General features: G+C 38.8%; 1 protein-coding gene across 1 annotated transcript; it reads right to left on the bottom strand.

The window, feature by feature from the left end:
- Positions 1 to 452: 452 nt before the first annotated feature.
- NUBPL (NUBP iron-sulfur cluster assembly factor, mitochondrial) lies at positions 453 to 24,443 on the bottom strand. Its single transcript, XM_063439437.1, has 11 exons — positions 24,320 to 24,443; positions 14,936 to 15,083; positions 13,898 to 13,932; positions 12,418 to 12,508; positions 6,041 to 6,080; positions 5,280 to 5,370; positions 4,748 to 4,841; positions 4,141 to 4,226; positions 3,492 to 3,612; positions 2,962 to 3,044; positions 453 to 2,853 (listed from the first exon to the last, which is right to left on the bottom strand). Exons 1-11 carry the CDS (start codon positions 24,422 to 24,424, stop codon positions 2,803 to 2,805), a joined length of 945 nt encoding a protein of 314 aa, XP_063295507.1. The 5' UTR covers positions 24,425 to 24,443; the 3' UTR covers positions 453 to 2,802.
- Between the last annotated feature and the right edge of the window lie 18 nt (positions 24,444 to 24,461).

Here is a 24,461-nt window from a genome sequence, read left to right as displayed (position 1 = left end):
GAAAAACAATAGACTGTGCAGCAACCTCTTTACTTTGCCTCTTAAAGGCACACTCCAGACCCTTAGATCACTTGATCTTGCAGAAAAGCTGTATGTGTGAAGATTGTGTCCTCTTTTTTCATTTTGAAAAAGCGCAGATTTCAATAGAAATTGAAACTTTTGTAAATTATACTGGTTACTCCCCCCCCTGGCTTTTTAAGCAGCAACAGGTCCTATTACTTCCTGGTTGGGTAATCTTATTTGCACTGAACTTAAAAAGCAGCAACTACCCAGAGCACCTGCCTTGCAAAAACCTCTCATTGAGCTGCACTGGGAAGTCTGTGATTGGTCAGTCACAGAAAGTCTGGGTGGGGATAGAAGGAGAGGGCTTGCAAAGGCTGCGGACAGGAGAACTACAGTGTTTGCAAGCTGTTTATAGATATAGCTTTAATGAAAACATGCATAATTAGATGCATGGAAGGTTTCATCTGGAGTATAGCTACTAAACAGTGATTCTTTTTTTTTATTTGGGCAGTAGAGTGTCCCTTTAATAATAACCACAAATCTAACTTGGTACAAAGCAAAATGCAAAAGCATTTGCCGGTTATGTTAACAGTAATAGAGTCCCAGTAGAGTTGCACCCTCTGGTGGTTAGCTTTTGTAGTGGGCATCAAAGTACATAATTATATACTATTACAGAACTTCTTAAAAGCACATATTTTTTTAATAGCCATTATGTAGATAATTGTCAGGGTTATTCAATAAGGAGAGAATGTTTTGGAATTCAATGTAAATTTTAAAATTTAAGGCCAATATTGCCAAAATGGAAAACTTCTACATGCCAACTTTGCTTTAAAATTCACTATAAATTCCCTACAATTTTCTCTTTAGTAAATAAACATGTGCGTATTTCTGTAATCTAACACAATTCAATGTCACGACTGCTTTGAAACATAAATCACAATCAAGAAATGAAAAACTCCAAAATATTTTAATTTGTAGGCCCAAGTATTTTCCAATCCTTCCAATAGTAAAATATGTACAACGGTTTAGTAGGCAGTGATTGCAATTTTATTGTGAGCTAATAATGATCAGTTTTACTGAGATTATTCGATACACACAGCCACATAACCATTACTGCAAATCACAAACATTTAAACTAGGTTTACACGACTCATCCTGGTTGCTCAGCATTTCAAAGCGTCGTTATTTGCATCTAGATTGCATATTTATAACATTGCTTCTATGCGTATATAGTTTTCAATTTTAAGATGACATCACACTGTCACACTGCCCGAACATTGCCACCATTTTCTGTTGGCGCTCCCGCCAAGCTTACTGCCATTTGACACCGGTTGCTTACCTGTGACATACAGTGTCACCCTGTGCAGACAGCGTTGTTGCACAACGTTCCTTTGTTAACATGGTTGAGTGATATTGTGTACTGAACTTAAATTGCTTTGTTTGTGGAACTTTGTAGCCAGTCAGCCAGACAACACTAATCTGAGAATGGTGTCACTAACCCTGGCTAACCATCTTATTATCTTTACTTAACCTGTGCCTCCTGCTCTCCCCGAATATTATCAATGCTGAACGTGCCACCACTAACATAAACCAACAAGAAAAGGAAGGCCGATTAGAAGCACTCCCTAACTGAAGGAAAAAAAAGGCAAAGTAACCAGACAGAAATATTGGACAGCAGTTAATGTCTGCAATACCTATTATTCCTTCTTCTATTGCACTCTAGGACCCTGGGTTTCTCCATCCACACAGCACACCGCATATCTCTAAATTACTATGGCAACTGAAACGGCTCAAACAGTTCACAGTAACTCACAAGTTATACACATATAATTTATCTTGCACTTAAAGTCAATAAACATCTTTATATTCTTTGTAGGTCGAGGTCTTCTTGATTCCAATGTCATTTTGTTTTCGTATGGATGTGTTTTAGGACAGTACCAGTCAATCTTCTGTAAAATTAGTCGTTTTGTTCTCGAATGCACTTGTCCTTGATCCAGATCATCAAATATCATCAAATGATTTTATTTTGCAAAGTGTAGCGAACAATAGGCAACGGTGACATTTCAAAGTACATGGACGTTATGTCCGTCTACGTATCACTCAATGGCAGGAAACTAGACATATACTAAATCAAATCTCAATGGATATTTGGTTCTTCCATCAGTGCGACACAACACACAGGGATATAACTCACATAGGAAGTGTATTGGTGACCTGACAAGTATAGGTTTCGATTTTCACTACACAATAGTAGAGGGGACTGATAAAATGTATGAGCTAAAGAAAAAAAAACACAAACAAGAAAAAACTAACTAGTACTCCAGTGTGAACAAAGCATCACACACACTGTATGTGTACTTAATCACGAAATTGCTGCTAAAAACTTCATATAGTAAATCCAACTTTTTTTTTAGTTTTCATAACCAAAGACTTTGATCACCCTAGTTCCAGCAGTTCTGATGTAAAAGCACATTATACACAATTCCCGATTCTGGATATTAAATTGTGTAGATGATATTGAAAAACCACATAGATTACAATCGTGGCTCTCACAACTTTCTCTGGTGTTCTTATAGAACAAGGCTAAATGAGCTCCTTACGCCCCAGATATGCTAGAATACTGTATTTAACATTATGATATGGCAATATCCACTCTTCCATCTTGATGCCAGTTGTATAAGAACAATAAGTTAACTCCCGTTTTAACAGTGCTTGCATAAGACAGTAGACAGTAGAAGGTACCTAGAACAGACGTCTCCTCCAATACACGACAGTGAAAATCTTTTTACAAATGTCTGATTAGGAGATTCTGCTTATCACCTCTCTGGCAATATCCAAGTATGCCTTGGCCTGCAGGGAGAAGATTATTTTGTTTTACCTGGAATAACAATTGACAATTTACATTTTCAACACTTGGGTAAATATGGTACAGGTTATTGTACCCGTATTCATTCTCACCTCATTGCTATTTGGATCAGACACCACAATAGGCCGTCCCAGGTCACAAGTTTCCCTTATATTAATATGCAGAGGGATATCTCCTGGGAAGACAAAGAAAAGTCATACTTCATGTAGCATTACATCCATCTTGGACAGTAAGTGCTCGTTTTATTGAGCACACATACTTGTGATCATCAGATGTAAATCACTCGTCACAATAACTGATGAGTTAAGAGCTGATGAAAGTTCAAATATTCTGTAAGACAGACACATACTGCAGCTATAAACGCTGAAAATGTCTTATAAAGTGGGAATCTTTCACAAACCCTACTACATTAACATTTTGTCCTCTCCTGTACAACTCATATAAAATCATGACTTTATGGCGAAGAGAATGCAGATTAAACAAGTATAGTACAATATTTGCATCTAGGAAATTGGTTAACGGACCACTGATGTTTTGTTTTACAACGAGAAAAGCAGTACGTCAGCAAAATAGTTCTATTCTACACAGTCATGTAAGACGTGCGATGAATCAATGATCCTACCAAGGACATCCAAGCCCAACGACTCTGCCAGACGCTGTGTACCTTCTGACCCAAAGATATGTGTCTCGTGATGACAATTTGGGCACCGGAATACACTCATGTTTTGTATGAGACCAAGTACCTGCCGTAAGAAGGAGACCAGTAAATAATTAGCTAATTGAGAGTTGAAATAAGATTGGTTACACTCAACATTCAGTGAGGTCCCCTGGATGGACATAAAAATGGTCAAAAAATGTAGGTCTGATTTTTGGTGGCTAGAATTATGATGGAGTAAGGCCAGAGATATGAATAATTGTGGCCTAATAATAAGAAAGTTGCTGATCCCACTTATAATTACTAGGGTTAGGAGTAACACACATTAAGATTACCTTTAATTTCTCAAGCACCAATGTTATTTACCAACCTACATTAGAACAATTCTAGCAATGTGTTTAATAAAAAGTCATTTCCTGCTGCCTTTATCAATATAAGTCTTTAAAAAGGGTGGCTTCACCAAACACCGGAGTGTCAATTCTTGCTTTACAGAAATACAGCGAGTCATTTTATTGCAGATAAAATTGTATTGACATTTGACTGGTATAAAGTCCTTCTTTACTCTCAGAAACATAAATCATCGGAGGATGCCTTGGCACACAGCGCTGACACTTACAGGAACGCTGACTTTCTGAAACATTTCGGCTCCTCTGCGAGCATCCAGCAAAGCGATGTCCTGGGGAGTTGAGACTATCACAGCTCCTGGGAAGATGAATCATTCAGTCACTGAACTCCCACTCACTGCCTGGAATAAGAGCTCTCTCCTACTGTCCTCCGCTGAGATCATTCACTGACCTGAACTCTGGCTCACAATGGAGAACACAACAGACCTTTAACTGTTAGTCTGCCAGAGCTTGCATATGGAGATTTCTAGGTTTGAGTACAAACCTTAAGGCTGGTTTAGGTAACATACACACTTCTAACAAACAGCCCAGCTGGAGGGCAATGCAGCGATTCATACACTGTCATGTTTAAGGAATCAATGCAGCATTATAGGTCTATAAGACCGTTCTTTCAAGGCCTGTGTAAATATATGTTGTATTCGTATGCAGCTCTACTACTACATGTTCATAGCCTGCTATTTTGGACATTCCAGCAGTTTGGGGGTTAAATTAATCTTAGAAATGGTAACAGTCCTGGTCTGAACACAACTAGTCAATCACAGTTTGTAACTGGGAGAGCCTTAATGGTATTGGGCTGGGGTTTAAACTTGTTTCTTTTACCAGATATCGGGATGTTCTGAGTAATAGACAACTGAACGTCTCCAGTTCCTGGTGGCATGTCAATCACCAGATAGTCCAACTCTCCCCATTCTACCTGAAACAAGACATTAAGCAAAACACACAGAATGAGCAATGTACCACACTAACTACACGTACACACCGTGCCTCACAAGACAAGATATGTAACAAAGGAAACTGACTGAATCACAGACTAAAGGTATGAAATCCCGAATCAGATTTCTATGAACATCAAATCTAATCTAATCCAATTAACAGGTGAAAATAGTATGGCTCAAATTGGTTCTCTCTTTATCCTGCATCAGAACAGACAAAATTAAACCAATGCTGAAATCCTCTGAAGAACTGGTAGCTCAACACCTGTAGATACTGAGATTACGCTTAATGAAAAAGAAAAGCCAAAGGGCATCAAAGGACATGTAGCTCAGAGACAATATTAATCACTGCAACAGACGTTAACATCTTCCCAGTAATGCAAGTCAGTACACCTACTCTATGTACCAAACACTCTTACCTGCCTCAGGAGCCGCTCAATTGCAGACATGACCATCAACCCTCGCCACACAATTGGCGCAGTCTCTTCCACCAGGAAGCCCATGGACATGCTGGCAGAGAGAGGAATGTCAATTACAAATTTGCGAAGTCAAACAATATGACAGTATTTTGCTCTGACTCACAGTGCCCAGTCACATTTTGGAGGATATCGTATGCCTTTCATTTAGTGAATACGGGGGCATATATCTGATACATCCGAATCATTCGTTCACTTTATCTTTTATCCGTCAGTAAGCCAGCATGTGATTTACAGGGACGGAACATTTCTATATATGTCCATGAAAAATTAAACAGTTTCTGGCTTGCACAGCATGGTAACTCACAAATATCTCCACAGATACCTCATTTATTATCTCCAGGCAAAGCTTCTAGTCTGAATCCATATTTAAAGGGACAGTAACACAATCATAAAAAGGATCACATGCATTACAGAGGAATCAGACAACCCAAAAAAAAATCAAGTGGATGAATGTAGAGGATAAAAACAATTTTAAATTCATTGTGCTAGAGCCAGATGTACTGGGAATTTATTCTTAACTCTTGTCTTTTCTAGGCCATATCACCATGTTACCATAATGCAAATAAGCAAAGCTAGCACTGCCAAATTGTGCTAAATTCTCACACGTGGCTGGTTTGTAGCTGCCTATAAGATCTCTGCAAAGACACGGGAAGCCTAGAACCTTCACTGCATGAAATGGCAGAACAAGGGGAAACTCTCACCATCGGATGCCATAATTGATCAGAGGGATCATCAGGTTCTCTGGGAAAGAAAAATGAAACTGGTAAGAATCCCAGAATATGAATAACACGTCCACTAACTCTCCAAAATAAATATGAATATGCTAACATCTTTCAAAATGTAATAAGAAAACAAGTAGAACGAGCAGCTATTCTGAAATGTTACACCTATTAGTCAGAAAAATAGGGAGGAAAACAAAGCAGTTAGATGTCATTACACTCATTTAACACAGTTCTCAGGAATAAGTGCTCCAAGTTCAAAGTGAATTTCAAATATAAGGCCAGAGGATTCAAACTCAAAGCATAGCTGCCTTTTTTCCGTTCGGTTATTTTCATCTTAATTTTGAAATTCCTTTTAAATTCACCACAAATTCTCACTTTCGTGAATAACCCTGGATGAGATGTTAACTGTGCAGGCACATACCTACAGGTAGACAGAATTTAAGAAGCACAAGTTGTAGAAAGTCATCAAACGTATTGTTTATTAAGATGCAGAACCCATGCAGAAAACTGGGAAGCTAGATATTCATTGTATGTATTATTACTAGCTTACTTATGCTATGTTTAAGTTTTTGTTGGTATTATTATTATTATTAATAATATAAAATGGTAATCAGTTGGAATCTCTGCCTTAAGAAATTATTTGGGGCTGTGTCCAGTAACCACAAACACATTTATTTCAATTTAGTGAAAACTGATTCTCCCACGGACTGCAAGACCAACCTTATGTGATAATTGAATCCAGCCCATTTTTCTTTACAAGATAAATGCAGCCTCAGATCCCTAACAGATTAACAGGGGTGGTCAAAGGGAGGAATTCCAGCTTTGGAACTACAAAAACAAAAAAGTTGGCCAAACATCATGGTATGTGTAGTTCTACAATCCCCGGGGATCTACCTTTAAGTTTGTGCCAAATCAGCTTTCTACAGTTTCGCCATAGCAAGCTAAAGAGAGATCGGTTATTGTAACGGACCGTTTCACACACACGAGGATAAAACCCAGTTTAGGCGATAATCCCCTTTCCAGATGCACAGGCAGCTACTGCAAACACCATTCTCCCGACTGGAACCACACGAACACTGGAACAGCTGAACAAGAAAAGCAGACATCGGCTTACACTCTTGGCAGTCAGCATACAATCCCATTCCCCCAAAGACCGAGACGACACATCGCTTTGAGGGTTAAGCAAGACTCAAGACTGGGACACCCAGTCTGGCTTTTATTACCAACAAGTACATACAGGACACTCCCAGGGGGAGGATGAAATTAACCAATCACATGGATGTACCTCCCCCACATTTCCTCCCCTTAGATTAACACTTAACACAATTATACTGTACACCTTTTTCCCCAATTCCTGGATGTACCCCAAATACATATGATACACCTCCAAAACAGGTATCCCCTGATAGCCCTTATTCAGGGGGACAACATATGCAAGAATCAGCCCATTCGGATAAATGGTTCAGGAGTTATGGGACTTTAAAGTATTGACCGACCGCATGGGTAAAGTATCCGAAAACAGTTCCATGCATTTTGGCCCTGCGGTCGGTCACAAACAGGTGAATGAAACATACGAATTACTTGGGTTATAGAGACTAAGGGGGATTCGCATGAATCCCCTAGTTCGTATGTTTCTTTCTACCGTACGGCGGGCCGTTCGGTAGTTTCCCCACGAAATCCTGGAAGTCTGGAGGTCTCAGCGGTGTTTGCCTAGTCGAGTGTCCGATTTCAGTTCCAGACACTCGACGGCAAAACACCGCTGTTCGGCAGTTAAAGATGGCCGCCGCCACGTGGTTGTTTCCCGAATGGCGGCCACCCAGAGGACACATAGTACATTACATGGATTGCCAATTACCTGTTTGCAACATTGTTGCAAACGGTAATTGGAGGCACACTTAGTCCTGGGTGGTCTGGTTGTTCGGTAGTTTCCTCCATACAATGAATGGAGTGATTCTACCGAACAATCAGATGAATGCTGTACATATATATATAACCCAGGTTAACTGCATACAACAATACATACATGACATTAAAGTATTAAAGGCAGGATTACTGTACTACGCTGCACAGTCTTAAAGGTACAGTAGTCCCAAAAGTTCCAATATGTCCATCGCTGCTTTTAAAGGGCCAGCAGCAGCAATACAAATTATTACCTGCCCAAATATAGTTTCTAAAGTGCAACACGTCCAGGGGCCATAGTCAGCGGGCAGGAGGCCAGCAGCCAGGCCTCTCCAGTTCACAGTGGCGAAGCTGGTTTCACCACATTTCTCCCCTTTGCCAATTAGACTAACAGGGTAACTGACTTTCTGCCGGTCAGTGCCCTGGTTAGTCCAGCAACCCACCCACAAAACAGAAATAACAGAGCAGCCCACCCACACTAACCGGCTACTACATCTGGGTGAGGAAGGATTTTGTCCAAGTTCTGGTGTTTCACCCCTGCTGGGTGGGAGACGGGTAGGCTGCCTTGGTGGGTTGCTGAGGGGGCAGAGACCAGCGGTACTCTGTCCTGTTGCCAGCACTACCACGGGAGTAGTCTGGTGGACGTCTGGTTGCTGGAGACTGGCTGTCTCCCCTTTAGGTGCACAGCTCGACTGCTGGAGGGGGAGACCGACTGTCTCCCCTTTGGATCCATCACACTGAGGCTGGGGAACAGGACCGACCGTCCCTATCCCTTGTGCTGTAAGTGCAGAGACTACGGTCCCATCTGTACAGTTGTGGGGCTTAACATCTCCCCTTGGTGGGTTAGGTTGCCGTGGGAGAGAGGGTGTAACAAGTTCCTCTCTCTGGATGGCAAACTGCCGCTGGGGAGAAAGGATGGCACCTTCTGCTCCCTGGGGTACACACTGCCGCTGGGGAGGAAGGATTGCACCTTCTGCTCCCTGAGACACCCCCTGCCGCTGGGGAGGGAGGACACGGCTCTCCTCTCCCTTTACTTCACACTGCCTTCCTGGCACATCACTTTGCTGCTGGGGGGCAGGAACAACAACCTCTGCCCCCTGTAACTCAGCCTGCCGCTGGGGAGGAAGGACGACACCTTCATCTCCCTGGGGTGTACACTGCCACTGGGGAGGAAGGACGACACCTTCATCTCCCTGGGGTACACACTGCCGCTGGGGAGGGAGGACGCTGCTCTCCTCTCCCTTCACTTCACACTGCCCTCCCGGCACATCACTTTGCTGCTGGGGGCCAGGAACAACAACCTCTGCCCCCTGTAACTCAGCCTGCCGCTGGGGAGGAAGGACGACACCTTCATCTCCCTGGGGTGTACGCTGCCACTGGGGAGGAAGGACGACACCTTCATCTCCCTGGGGTTGCTCACAGGACCAGTCTAGGAACTCTGCTACCTCGGGTACTGCTGGTTGCTGTTGGGCGGGAGGACCGGTTGTCTCTTCCCAGGCCTCATTGATGAGTCGCAGGTAATCCCCCTCCAGGTTCCATTCCTGGGTGACCAAATATCGTAAGTCTGCCTCGAGGTCCACAGCGCCAAAGAGACCCAGCATGTTCTCCCGGATGCCGTACAGGTCCCAAAAACGATAGTCGGCATCTTCCCCAAAGTCCTCGTCACCACTATTATCCCAAAATAGACCGGGGCCAGTGTATTCTCCGCCTTCTGGGAACTCATACTCTGCCATCCTGGGGACACACTGAGCCGCGTACCACTGTAGCGCCTGGTATGCGTCGTCGAGCACCAGTTCTGCGTATACTAGAATCTCGAGTCTAGTCACCCACTTTTCTGTGGTCTGTTTTCTCAGGAGGGGCATCCGCTCTGCCATTCTAGCCAGAATTCGCTGCCTTCTGCTGCGGCGCTGATCCCCTCGTGAATACTGTACTTCCTCTAGGGCTTCGTCCCACAATTCGGCTCTGGCAGTCTCTCTGTACATCAACATGTCCTCTTCTGACATTGCTCTAGACCTCCGGAGTACGGAACCGTACAATCTATCCTGCAACTTCTCCTCCATTTTCTGAGTTCCTTTGTAGATAGGGTCGCTGTACGGATACTAGCGTTGCCCTCAATTTGTAATCCAGAAATAGTGTTGTCTGTAGCTGTCCCTCTGGTTGTAGGAACGATCCCGCCGCTTGCCACCAATTGTAACGGACCGTTTCACACACACGAGGATAAAACCCAGTTTAGGCGATAATCCCCTTTCCAGATGCACAGGCAGCTACTGCAAACACCATTCTCCCGACTGGAACCACACGAACACTGGAACAGCTGAACAAGAAAAGCAGACATCGGCTTACACTCTTGGCAGTCAGCATACAATCCCATTCCCCCAAAGACCGAGACGACACATCGCTTTGAGGGTTAAGCAAGACTCAAGACTGGGACACCCAGTTTGGCTTTTATTACCAACAAGTACATACAGGACACTCCCAGGGGGAGGATGAAATTAACCAATCACATGGATGTACCTCCCCCACATTTCCTCCCCTTAGATTAACACTTAACACAATTATACTGTACACCTTTTTCCCCAATTCCTGGATGTACCCCAAATACATATGATACACCTCCAAAACAGGTATCCCCTGATAGCCCTTATTCAGGGGGACAACATATGCAAGAATCAGCCCATTCGGATAAATGGTTCAGGAGTTATGGGACTTTAAAGTATTGACCGACCGCATGGGTAAAGTATCCGAAAACAGTTCCATGCATTTTGGCCCTGCGGTCGGTCACAAACAGGTGAATGAAACATACGAATTACTTGGGTTATAGAGACTAAGGGGGATTCGCATGAATCCCCTAGTTCGTATGTTTCTTTCTACCGTACGGCGGGCCGTTCGGTAGTTTCCCCACGAAATCCTGGAAGTCTGGAGGTCTCAGCGGTGTTTGCCTAGTCGAGTGTCCGATTTCAGTTCCAGACACTCGACGGCAAAACACCGCTGTTCGGCAGTTAAAGATGGCCGCCGCCACGTGGTTGTTTCCCGAATGGCGGCCAACCAGAGGACACATAGTACATTACATGGATTGCCAATTACCTGTTTGCAACATTGTTGCAAACGGTAATTGGAGGCACACTTAGTCCTGGGTGGTCTGGTTGTTCGGTAGTTTCCTCCATACAATGAATGGAGTGATTCTACCGAACAATCAGATGAATGCTGTACATATATATATAACCCAGGTTAACTGCATACAACAATACATACATGACATTAAAGTATTAAAGGCAGGATTACTGTACTACGCTCCACAGTCTTAAAGGTACAGTAGTCCCAAAAGTTCCAATATGTCCATCGCTGCTTTTAAAGGGCCAGCAGCAGCAATACAAATTATTACCTGCCCAAATATAGTTTCTAAAGTGCAACACGTCCAGGGGCCATAGTCAGCGGGCAGGAGGCCAGCAGCCAGGCCTCTCCAGTTCACAGTGGCGAAGCTGGTTTCGCCACAGTTATCCCATACACTAAACACAAGTAATCATGAAATACCTTCTCCAGAGATGGGGAGTGACATGCATGGAGGAGGATCAGTCAGGCTGCGGGAGAACTTGACCAGTTTGGCTTTATTTATTTATTTATAACTTATTTGGGGTGGGGGGGTAATTACTTTGTATAACTTATATTATTTTTAACTTATTAGTTGGAGTATACCTTTAACCGTTTCCCCACAGGAGTTGATCCAGCTTCGTCTCCTCTGTCTGTTTTTGAGCAGAAGTGATTGGCTGAGAGCGCCACTGGCCGCCCGTAGCGAGTATTGCTTTGGAAAAATATGTATTTTTCTGAAGCATTACTCGCTATGGGTGGTCAATGATAGGCTGATAGTGTCAGCAGATAGTCTCGACCTATTAGTGCTACTTAAGCTACTCGAGTGTTGAAACGGTTTGCAAATGGTTTAACACTTAAAGATAAGAAAAGTGCCAATGGACTCTGGGTTTTGGTGCCCGAGTGGTCCTTTTACTATTTCTTGCAAATAAACTGGTATATCTAACAGGTTGTGTTTTTTTTTTGTTTTTTTTTATATTTATTTTTTTAGGACATCTTTTACTTTTGTTGATGTCATAGTGGTTAAAGACTAGAAATATCAAGTGCACAGACACCCACATCCTAGGAATTGTCAGATGCTGGAAGGTCATTTGGGGGCAGGATGGCTGCACATGCTGCGGGGCTGTTCAATCCAAGAGATTGAGTTGCGAGATGAGCGTTGCATGGGCCACTTAATTTTAGGCCTTACTAGCAGAGTAAGAGTAGAAATGGTGAGCCTTGCATTATACAATTTAAAGCTATATACGGAGGTGCATGTTTTGAAATCACAAGTCTAGGAGAAGCAGCGCTATATTTCCCTTGCTTTCTCAAACCCCATGAAACCGGAAGGTGTACGTGTAAGCAAACAGAATGCTCAAACAAAGTATACTTACTATCAGACAACTCTGGGTTCCCTTTTAAATTCATCATTTTCGGGATGGATGGGCCATAAACATCAGCATCCAGTAAACCCACTGCTTTCACCTAAATTCCATAAACACACAAATAGACCTTATTTATTTAGGTACGTGTATCCCCATGGGTATCACTGATGTTAGCAGCTATTAAAGTGACAGTCTAAGTAAAACTTTTATGCTCCTTAAATAAGTAATAGTTCAGGGAAGTCCCTTGTCCCTGTCTGCCTTCTGAGTTATAGCTGTAGCAATTTTTACAAATCTCTGCAGCTACAAGTTCACCCCAGTTGAGAAACGCTCAATAATCTTACTGAAAACAATGAGAGAGCTGTGATCGGCTGACAGGTGCCAACTTTTTCTAAGAAGAGTTCACTGCCGGAATGTCAAAATGGGAAGGTTTTTTTTGTAATATTTAGAATATTTTCAATTATTATTATCACCATTTATATAGCGCCAACAGATTCCGTAGCGATACAACAAATAGGGGTCAACACCAGCAAAGAGTATCACAGCAGCAGTATTTTGTCATGACATTTTAATATTGATGGGACATGCAGAGTTCCTCGATGGAAGTATCTAGCAATACATCTATGGAAGGTTAAAAAGTTTGAAACCCACTGTGCTAGGGCACATACCACAATACCAAATAACAGAGCTGGATAGAATAATAACCGGGATCAAATTCTTTTTCTCATCCACTAGTCATTGGCGAATTTAGATTCGACCTTGGCTAGTAACAATATACGGGTCCCCTTGTTAGGTTTCCTGAGCTCTTTTAAAGCAGCAGTGTATTGGAAAGGTGGCTGCACAGCTGATATCTATAGATGTCAATAGCGAGGTTACATCAGAGAATCAGTAGCTTCATGCTTCTAGAATAAGTAAAACCCTGAAGGCAGTTCTGCGCTTGTTCATCTATGTGACAAAGACTGGTGGGAAATGTTATTTCCACTGTATTTATTCTAACTTGCTCATTCTTTGCTGCTATATCATCAAAATTATTCATTTTAAAGTGCCCACAAGTTCTGCAGCGGTGTACCATAGGTCTTAACATAGCAGTAGACATTAGAAAGGCAGCTGGCACAAAGCGTCCTTTAACGCCTAGCCTACACATGCATGCTGGGAATTGACAGATGCTGTGAAAGTCACAAATTGGCAGCTCACGTGGATGCCTTGCCATTTCCCAGTGGTCATGTGGCAGGAAGAGGTGTGCAGTGGCACAAACTATCAGGCCTGGTTATTAGCAAAGGACTTTAAATTTTGAGCCTTGTACTATTTTATTGTGAAATTTTGAGCCGTGAAAAATTAATACATAAAGCTAAAACATTTGCACAAAAACCTTGAGAAGTTACAGTACCCCTTTAAGCCAGCAATACACATGCCACATACAACAGGATTCCATAGCAGAGACTGCATTGTGAGGAGTGATTAGAAGCAGTGACAACAAGAAATGAAAACTCACAGGTTTGCTTGCTGCTATTCCCAATGCCAGATTCACTGTTAGAAAATAAATATATTACTGTTAAGACACATCAGTTACTCAAATAGTTCAGAAATCATTGCTAAAGTGCCAAAACTGCAAATATGAGCAAGCAGTGTATCCTGAAACACGTCAGGAACCCTTTTCCTACTGTTACTAGTTTAGGGTCTGCATGCAGCACTGTCTCAGGAAGGACCTCTAGTAGCCATCTGAGGAGTGGCCAGCGGAGGTATCCCTAGGCTGTAATGTAAACACTGCATTTTCTCTGAAAAGAAAGGGTTTACTGCAAAAAGCCTGAAGGTAATGATTCTACTCACCAGAACAAATACAATACGCTGTAGTTGTTCTGGTGACTATAGTGTCCCTTTAAAGGGATACTTCAGACACCCAGACCACTTCAGCTAATTGAAATAGTCTGGGTGCTGTGACCCTTTTGCACTTAGTGCTGCAATGTAAAACACTGCAGGTCCAGAGAACTGCAATGCTTACATTGCAGCTCTAAGTCTACCCTTTGTGGCTGTCAATCAAACAGCAACTAGAGGGCTTCCGGAATCCAAACCGACCTTTGAACAATGCTTTTCTATTGGGAGGTTTAATGCACGCGGCCATTGCATCGCATGCGCATTAGGTCTCCCTTACCGGCTGATGTTGGCGGGGGAGGAGCGTGAGCAGAGTCTGGCCCAGCACCAATGTCAGGTAAGTACCTGGAGGGGCTTTAACCCCTTCAGCGGCCTGGGATGGGGGCGGGAGGGAAGGAGGGGGGCACTGCAGGATCCTGCAGTGCCAGGAAAACGGGAGGGCAAATGTATTTTTAACCAGTTATGTTTTCTACCTCCAAATAATAAAATCTGTGCTGTGACCATATTGTAAAGTGGATGCATTCGATTTATTTTATTTAAACGCAATGTTTACATTCTTTTATCTTCTGCTTAAAACAAAATAGAAATGCAGAAAATTTGTCTGAAATGCTTTTGAAAACATGCAAATATGTCATTATCTTATATAAAATGACGCACTTACCCGCAGTTGTTGATTTGCCAACACCTCCCTTTCCTGATGCAACAACCAGCACATGCTTCACCCCAGGAATTGGCTTCTGCTTCGGCAACCCACGAGACATGATCTGGGATTGCCTCTCTTTGAGCTTGTCATCTCGAGATTCCACACTCTATATAGGTACAGCATGAAATGAAAGTGTATACCGGTAATTCATTATTTATATGAAAACCACAACAAGTTTTAGATCCCCAGTTCCCAAACACAATCAGGGTTATTCACTAAAGGGAGAATTGTCAGGATTTTAAAGAGAGTTTCAAATTTAAGGCCAAAAGTAAACCGTGCTTCATTCAAATTCAGCTACTTTGTCATTAAAGGAATACAAACCTCTTTACTTAGATGAAGCTCCCCCCTCACCCCCTGCCAAATCTAAACAGAAATTGGAAAAAAAGATTTACTTATTTTTTTTCCAGCACAGAGATGTAAAGCAAAATATCCAATCCAATATTCCCCATAGAGAAGCACTGAGGATGTAAAGCAAAATATCCAATCCAATATTCCCCATAGAGAAGCACTGAGGATGTAAAGCAAAATATCCAATCCAATATTCCCCATAGAGAAAAACTGAGGATGTAAAGCATATGCGCAGCAGAGCTGCACTCCTATTGGAATTGAGCTGCGAGAACGAAGTATGACTTGGTTCTCACAGTGGAAGCACCTGTAATGGCTGCCGGGTAAACAGGAATACAGCCAGTAGAAGCATATTTAACGATGTACTGTGTACACAGCATTACTTAGTATAATTAAGTACTGTGGTGTATGTGGCATACAGTTACAGTGTACACGTTAAAGGAACACTATAGGGTCAGGAACACAACCATGTATTTCTGACCCTATAGTGTTAACGCCACCATCTATCCCCCCTGGACCCCTCATGCCTCCGTAAATACAGTAAAATCTTACTGTATTCAAGCCTGAAGCTGTAACTCTGCATGCTGTTTGTCTCAGAACAGCAAGCTACCTGCTGACACCATCAGATGTGGTGGCCTGATCCAATCACAGTGCTTGGCTGAGACTGACAAAGAGGCAGATCAGGGGAAGAGCCAGCATGATTCAAACACAGCCCTGGCCAATCAGCATCTCCTCATAGAGATTAATTGAATCAATGAATCTCTATAAGGAAAGTTCAGTGTCTGCATGCAGAGGGAGGAGATACTGAATGTTTGGATGCATTTTAGGCAGCCATGACCCAGGAAGGATCTCTAACAGCCATCTGAGGAGTGGCCAGTGAAGTTATCACTAGGCTGTAATGTAAACACTGCATTTTCTCTGAAAAGACAGTGTTTACAGCAAAAAGCCTGAAGGTAATGATTCTACTCACCAGAATAAATTCAATAAGCTGTAGTTGTTCTGGTGACTATACTCACCCTTTAATACTTAGTACACTAAATTAGTATAATAATGCAGTGTGATATATGTGGCATAGATTTATAGTATACACTGTATTAGTATCATCATATACTGGGATATCTGTGGAATACAGTTACAGTGTACACTTTATTGGTATTATTAAGTACAGTCATATCTGTGGCACACAGTTACAGTGTACACTTTATTAGTATAATTATGTACAGTAATATCTGTGGCACACAGTTACAGTGTACACTTTATTAGTATAATTATGTACTAGGATATCTGTGGCACACAGTTACACTGTACACTTTATTAGTATAATTATGTACAGTAATATCTGTGGCACACAGTTACAGTGTACAATTTATTAGTATAATTATGTACAGTAATATCTGTGGCATACAGTTACAGTGTACACTTTATTAGTATTATTATGTACAGTAATATCTGTGGCATACAGTTACAGTGTACACCTTATTAGTATAATTATGTACCGTAATATCTGTGGCACACAGTTACAGTGTACACGTTATTAGTATAATTAAGTACAGTAATATCTGTGGCACACAGTTACAGTGTACACCTTATTAGTATAATTAAGTACAGTAATATCTGTGGCACACAGTTACAGTGTACACTTTATTAGTATAATTATGTACAGTAATATCTGTGGCACACAGTTACAGTGTACACTTTATTAGTATAATTATGTACTAGGATATCTGTGGCACACAGTTACACTGTACACTTTATTAGTATAATTATGTACAGTAATATCTGTGGCACACAGATACAGTGTACACTTTATTAGTATTATTATGTACAGTAATATCTGTGGCACACAGATACAGTGTACACTTTATTAGTATTATTATGTACAGTAATATCTGTGGCATACAGTTACAGTGTACACCTTATTAGTATAATTATGTACCGTAATATCTGTGGCACACAGTTACAGTGTACACGTTATTAGTATAATTAAGTACAGTAATATCTGTGGCACACAGTTACAGTGTACACCTTATTAGTATAATTAAGTACAGTAATATCTGTGGCATACCGTTACAGTGTACACTTTATTAGTATAATTATTTACAGTAATATCTGTGGCACACAGTTACAGTGTACACTTTATAAGTATAATTATGTACAGTAATATCTGTGGCATACAGTTACAGTGTACACTTTATAAGTATAATTATGTACAGTAATATCTGTGGCATACAGTTACAGTGTACACTTTATTAGTATAATTATTTACAGTAATATCTGTGGCACACAGTTACAGTGTACACTTTATTAGTATAATTATGTACAGTAATATCTGTGGCATACAGTTACAGTGTACACTTTATTAGTATAATTATGTACAGTAATATCTGTGGCATACAGTTACAGTGTACACGTTCTTAGTATAATTATTTACAGTAATATCTGTGGCACACAGTTACAGTGTACACTTTATTAGTATAATTATGTACAGTAATATCTGTGGCATACAGTTACAGTGTACACGTTATTAGTATAATTATTTACAGTAATATCTGTGGCACACAGTTACAGTGTACACGTTATTAGTATAATTATTTACAGTACTATCTGTGGCACACAGTTACAGTGTACACGTTATTAGTATAATTATTTACAGTAATATCTGTGGCACACAGTTACAGTGTACACTTTATTAGTATAATTATGTACAGTAATATCTGTGGCATACAGTTACAGTGTACACGTTATTAGTATAATTATTTACAGTAATATCTGTGGCACACAGTTACAGTGTACACTTTATTAGTATAATTATGTACAGTAATATCTGTGGCATACCGTTACAGTGTACACTTTATTAGTATAATTATTTACAGTAATATCTGTGGCACACAGTTACAGTGTACACTTTATTAGTATAATTATGTACAGTAATATCTGTGGCATACAGTTACAGTGTACACTTTATTAGTATAATTATTTACAGTAATATCTGTGGCACACAGTTACAGTGTACACGTTATTAGTATTATTATGTACAGTAATATCTGTGGCACACAGTTACAGTGTACACTTTATTAGTATAATTAGGTACAGTAATATCTGTGGCATACAGTTACAGTATACTCTTTATTAGTATAATTATTTACAGTAATATCTGTGGCATACAGTTACAGTGTACACTTTATTAGTATTATTATGTACAGTAATATCTGTGGCATACAGTTACAGTGTACACTTTATTAGTATTATTATGTACAGTAATATCTGTGGCATACAGTTACAGTGTACTCTTTATTAGTATAATTATTTACAGTAATATCTGTGGCATACAGTTACAGTGTACACTTTATTAGTATAATTATTTACAGTAATATCTGTGGCACACAGTTACAGTGTACACTTTATTAGTATAATTATGTACAGTAATATCTGTGGCATACAGTTACAGTGTACACTTTATTAGTATAATTATGTACAGTAATATCTGTGGCACACAGTTACAGTGTACACTTTATTATTATAATTATGTACTGGGATATCTGTGGCACAACGTTACAGTGTACACTTTATTAGTATTATTATGTACAGGGATATCTGTGGCGCACAGTTACAGTGTACACTTTATTAGTATAATTATTTACAGTAATATCTGTGGCATACAGTTACAGTGTACTCTTTATAAGTATAATTATTTACAGTAATATCTGTGGCATACAGTTACAGTGTACACTTTATTAGTATTATTATGTACAGTAATATCTGTGGCACACAGTTACAGTGTACTCTTTATTAGTATAATTAAGTACAGTAATATCTGTGGCACACAGATACAGTGTACACTTTATTAGTATAATTATGTACAGTAATATCTGTGGCACACAGTTACAGTGTACACTTTATTAGTATAATTATTTACAGTAATATCTGTGGCATACAGTTACAGTGTACACTTTATTAGTATATTTATGTACAGTAATATCTGTGGCATACAGTTACAGTGTACACTTTATTAGTATAATTATTTACAGTAATATCTGTGGCACACAGTTACACTGTACACTTTATTAGTATTATTATGTACAGTAATATCTGTGGCACACAGTTACAGTGTACACTTTATTAGTATAATTATTTACAGTAATATATGTGGCATACAGTTACAGTGTACACTGTATTAGTATTATTATGTACAATAATATATGTGGCATACAGTTACAGTGTACACTTTATTAGTATTATTATGTACATTAATATCTGTGGCATACAGTTACAGTGTACACTTTATTGGTATTATTATGTACAGTAATATCTGTGGCACACAGTTACAGTGTACACTTTATTAGTATAATTATGTACAGTAATATCTGTGGCATACAGATACAGTGTACACTTTATTAGTATAAATATGTACTGGGATATCTGTGGCACACAGTTACAGTGTACACTTTCTTAGTATAATTATGTACAGTAATACCTGTGGCATACAGTTACAGTGAACAATTCATTAGTATAATTATGTACAGTAATATCTGTGGCACACAGTTACAGTGTACACTTTATTATTATAATTATGTACTGGGATATCTGTGGCACAACGTTACAGTGTACACTTTATTAGTATTATTATGTACAGGGATATCTGTGGCACACAGTTACAGTGTACACTTTATTAGTATAATTATTTACAGTAATATCTGTGGCATACAGTTACAGTGTACTCTTTATAAGTATAATTATTTACAGTAATATCTGTGGCATACAGTTACAGTGTACACTTTATTAGTATTATTATGTACAGTAATATCTGTGGCACACAGTTACAGTGTACTCTTTATTAGTATAATTAAGTACAGTAATATCTGTGGCACACAGATACAGTGTACACTTTATTAGTATAATTATGTACAGTAATATCTGTGGCACACAGTTACAGTGTACACTTTATTAGTATAATTATTTACAGTAATATCTGTGGCATACAGTTACAGTGTACACTTTATTAGTATAATTATGTACAGTAATATCTGTGGCATACAGTTACAGTGTACACTTTATTAGTATAATTATTTACAGTAATATCTGTGGCACACAGTTACACTGTACACTTTATTAGTATTATTATGTACAGTAATATCTGTGGCACACAGTTACAGTGTACACTTTATTAGTATAATTATTTACAGTAATATATGTGGCATACAGTTACAGTGTACACTGTATTAGTATTATTATGTACAATAATATATGTGGCAAACAGTTACAGTGTACACTTTATTAGTATTATGTACATTAATATCTGTGGCATACAGTTACAGTGTACACTTTATTGGTATTATTATGTACAGTAATATCTGTGGCACACAGTTACAGTGTACACTTTATTAGTATAATTATGTACAGTAATATCTGTGGCATACAGATACAGTGTACACTTTATTAGTATAAATATGTACTGGGATATCTGTGGCACACAGTTACAGTGTACACTTTCTTAGTATAATTATGTACAGTAATACCTGTGGCATACAGTTACAGTGAACAATTCATTAGTATAATTATGTACAGTAATATCTGTGGCATACAGTTACAGTGTACACTTTATTATTATAATTATGTACTGGGATATCTGTGGCACAACGTTACAGTGTACACTTTATTAGTATTATTATGTACAGGGATATCTGTGGCACACAGTTACAGTGTACACTTTATTTGTATTATTATGTACTAGGATATCTGTGGCACACAGTTACAGTGTACACTTTATTAGTATAATTATGTACAGTAATATCTGTGGCACACAGTTACAGTGTACAATTTATTAGTATAATTATGTACAGTAATATCTGTGGCATACAGTTACAGTGTACACTTTATTATTATAATTATGTACTGGGATATCTGTGGCACAACGTTACAGTGTACACTTTATTAGTATTATTATGTACAGGGATATCTGTGGCACACAGTTACAGTGTACACTTTATTTGTATTATTATGTACTAGGATATCTGTGGCCCACAGTTACAGTGTACACTTTATTAGTATTATTATGTACAGTAATATCTGTGGCATACAGTTACAGTGTACACTTTATTAGTATAATTATTTACAGTAATATATGTGGCACACAGTTACACTGTACACTTTATTAGTATTATTATGTACAGTAATATCTGTGGCACACAGATACAGTGTACACTTTATTAGTATAATTATGTACAGTAATATCTGTGGCATACAGTTACAGTGTACACTTTATTAGTATTATTATGTACAGTAATATCTGTGGCATACAGTTACAGTGTACTCTTTATAAGTATAATTATTTACAGTAATATCTGTGGCATACAGTTACAGTGTACACTTTATTAGTATTATTATGTACAGTAATATCTGTGGCACACAGTTACAGTGTACTCTTTATTAGTATAATTATGTACAGTAATATCTGTGGCACACAGATACAGTGTACACTTTATTAGTATAATTATGTACAGTAATATCTGTGGCACACAGTTACAGTGTACACTTTATTAGTATAATTATTTACAGTAATATCTGTGGCATACAGTTACAGTGTACACTTTATTAGTATAATTATGTACAGTAATATCTGTGGCATACAGTTACAGTGTACACTTTATTAGTATAATTATTTACAGTAATATCTGTGGCACACAGTTACACTGTACACTTTATTAGTATTATTATGTACAGTAATATCTGTGGCACACAGTTACAGTGTACACTTTATTAGTATAATTATTTACAGTAATATATGTGGCATACAGTTACAGTGTACACTGTATTAGTATTATTATGTACAATAATATATGTGGCATACAGTTACAGTGTACACTTTATTAGTATTATTATGTACATTAATATCTGTGGCATACAGTTACAGTGTATTCTTTATTAGTATAATTATTTACAGTAATATCTGTGGCATACAGTCACAGTGTACACTTTATTGGTATTATTATGTACAGTAATATCTGTGGCACACAGTTACAGTGTACTCTTTATTAGTATAATTAAGTACAGTAATATCTGTGGCACACAGTTACAGTGTACACTTTATTAGTATAATTATGTACAGTAATATCTGTGGCATACAGATACAGTGTACACTTTATTAGTATAAATATGTACTGGGATATCTGTGGCACACAGTTACAGTGTACACTTTCTTAGTATAATTATGTACAGTAATACCTGTGGCATACAGTTACAGTGAACACTTTATTAGTATAATTAAGTACAGTAATATCTGTGGCACAGTTACAGTGAACAATTCATTAGTATAATTATGTACAGTAATATCTGTGGCATACAGTTACAGTGTACACTTTATTATTATAATTATGTACTGGGATATCTGTGGCACAACGTTACAGTGTACACTTTATTAGTATTATTATGTACAGGGATATCTGTGGCACACAGTTACAGTGTACACTTTATTTGTATTATTATGTACTAGGATATCTGTGGCACACAGTTACAGTGTACACTTTATTAGTATAATTATGTACAGTAATATCTGTGGCACACAGTTACAGTGTACAATTTATTAGTATAATTATGTACAGTAATATCTGTGGCATACAGTTACAGTGTACACTTTATTATTATAATTATGTACTGGGATATCCGTGGCACAACGTTACAGTGTACACTTTATTAGTATTATTATGTACAGGGATATCTGTGGCACACAGTTACAGTGTACACTTTATTTGTATTATTATGTACTAGGATATCTGTGGCCCACAGTTACAGTGTACACTTTATTAGTATTATTATGTACAGTAATATCTGTGGCATACAGTTACAGTGTACTCTTTATTAGTATAATTATTTACAGTAATATCTGTGGCATACAGTTACAGTGTACACTTTATTAGTATAATTATTTACAGTAATATATGTGGCACACAGTTACACTGTACACTTTATTAGTATTATTATGTACAGTAATATCTGTGGCACACAGATACAGTGTACACTTTATTAGTATTATTATTTACAGTAATATCTGTGGCACACAGTTACAGCGTACACTTTATGAGTATAATTATGTACAGTAATATCTGTGGCACACAGTTACAGTGAACACTTTATTAGTATAATTATGTACAGTAATATCTGTGGCACACAGTTACAGTGAACAATTTATTAGTATTATTATGTACAGTAATATCTGTGGCATACAGATACAGTGTACACTTTATTAGTATAATTATGTACAGTAATATCTGTGGCACACAGTTACAGTGAACAATTTATTATTATAATTATGTACTGGGATATCTGTGGCACACCGTTACAGTTTACACTTTATTAGTATTATTATGTACTGGGATATCTGTGGCACACAGTTACAGTGTACACTTTATTAGTATTATTATGTACTGGGATATCTGTGGCACACAGTTACAGTGTACACTTTATTTGTATAATTAGGTACAGTAATCTGTGTGGCATACAGATACAGTGTACACTTTATTAGTATAATTAAGTACAGTAATATCTGTGGCACACAGTTACAGTGTACACTTTATTAGTATTATTATGTACTGGGATATCTGTGGCACACAGTTACACTGTACTCTTTATTAGTATTATTATGTACTGGGATATCTGTGGCACACAGTTACAGTGTACACTTTATTAGTATTATTGTGTACTGGGATATCTGTGGCACACAGTTACACTGTACTCTTTATTAGTATTATTAAGTACTTGGATATCTGTGGCATACAGTTACAGTGTACACTTTATTAGTATAATTATGTACTGGGATGTTTGTGGCACACAGTTATTAATTTTTATTTAGATGTGTTACTTGCTGACTCTGTAAATCCCTCACATTGTCCCAATCTGTATATTTTATTAGTATTATTATGTACAAGGCGCCAACATAGTCCGCAGCGCAGTATTTTATGATATAATATTTCAGTCTGGAGTTAAGTAGAGCTAAATGCCTACCGAGCTTGTGCAGATATCAGACCGGGGATAAAGCCTTTGGCACGGAAGGGAGATTCCATGTCGAATAACCCTAACCCCAGACAGGAGCCCTCTGATGGCAGCCATGTTGTGTCACCAGGCAACGCATGCTTTCCTCTCTATG

Source organism: Pelobates fuscus, chromosome 13, assembly GCF_036172605.1.
Source record: "Pelobates fuscus isolate aPelFus1 chromosome 13, aPelFus1.pri, whole genome shotgun sequence".
NCBI lineage: Eukaryota > Metazoa > Chordata > Amphibia > Anura > Pelobatidae > Pelobates > Pelobates fuscus.
This window is presented reverse-complemented; position numbering and strand designations above follow the sequence as displayed.

Excerpts from the sequence above, each read along its gene's own strand:
- NUBPL (XM_063439437.1), bottom strand. The coding sequence starts at position 24,424 with ATGGCTGCCATCAGAGGGCTCCTGTCTGGGGTTAGGGTTATTCGACAT. Across the intron at positions 13,933-14,935 it reads TGGCAAATCAACAACTGCGG|TGAATCTGGCATTGGGAATA; the intron begins GTAAGTGCGTCA and ends ATTTTCTAACAG. Across the intron at positions 4,842-5,279 it reads TTGAGCGGCTCCTGAGGCAG|GTAGAATGGGGAGAGTTGGA; the intron begins GTAAGAGTGTTT and ends GTCTTGTTTCAG.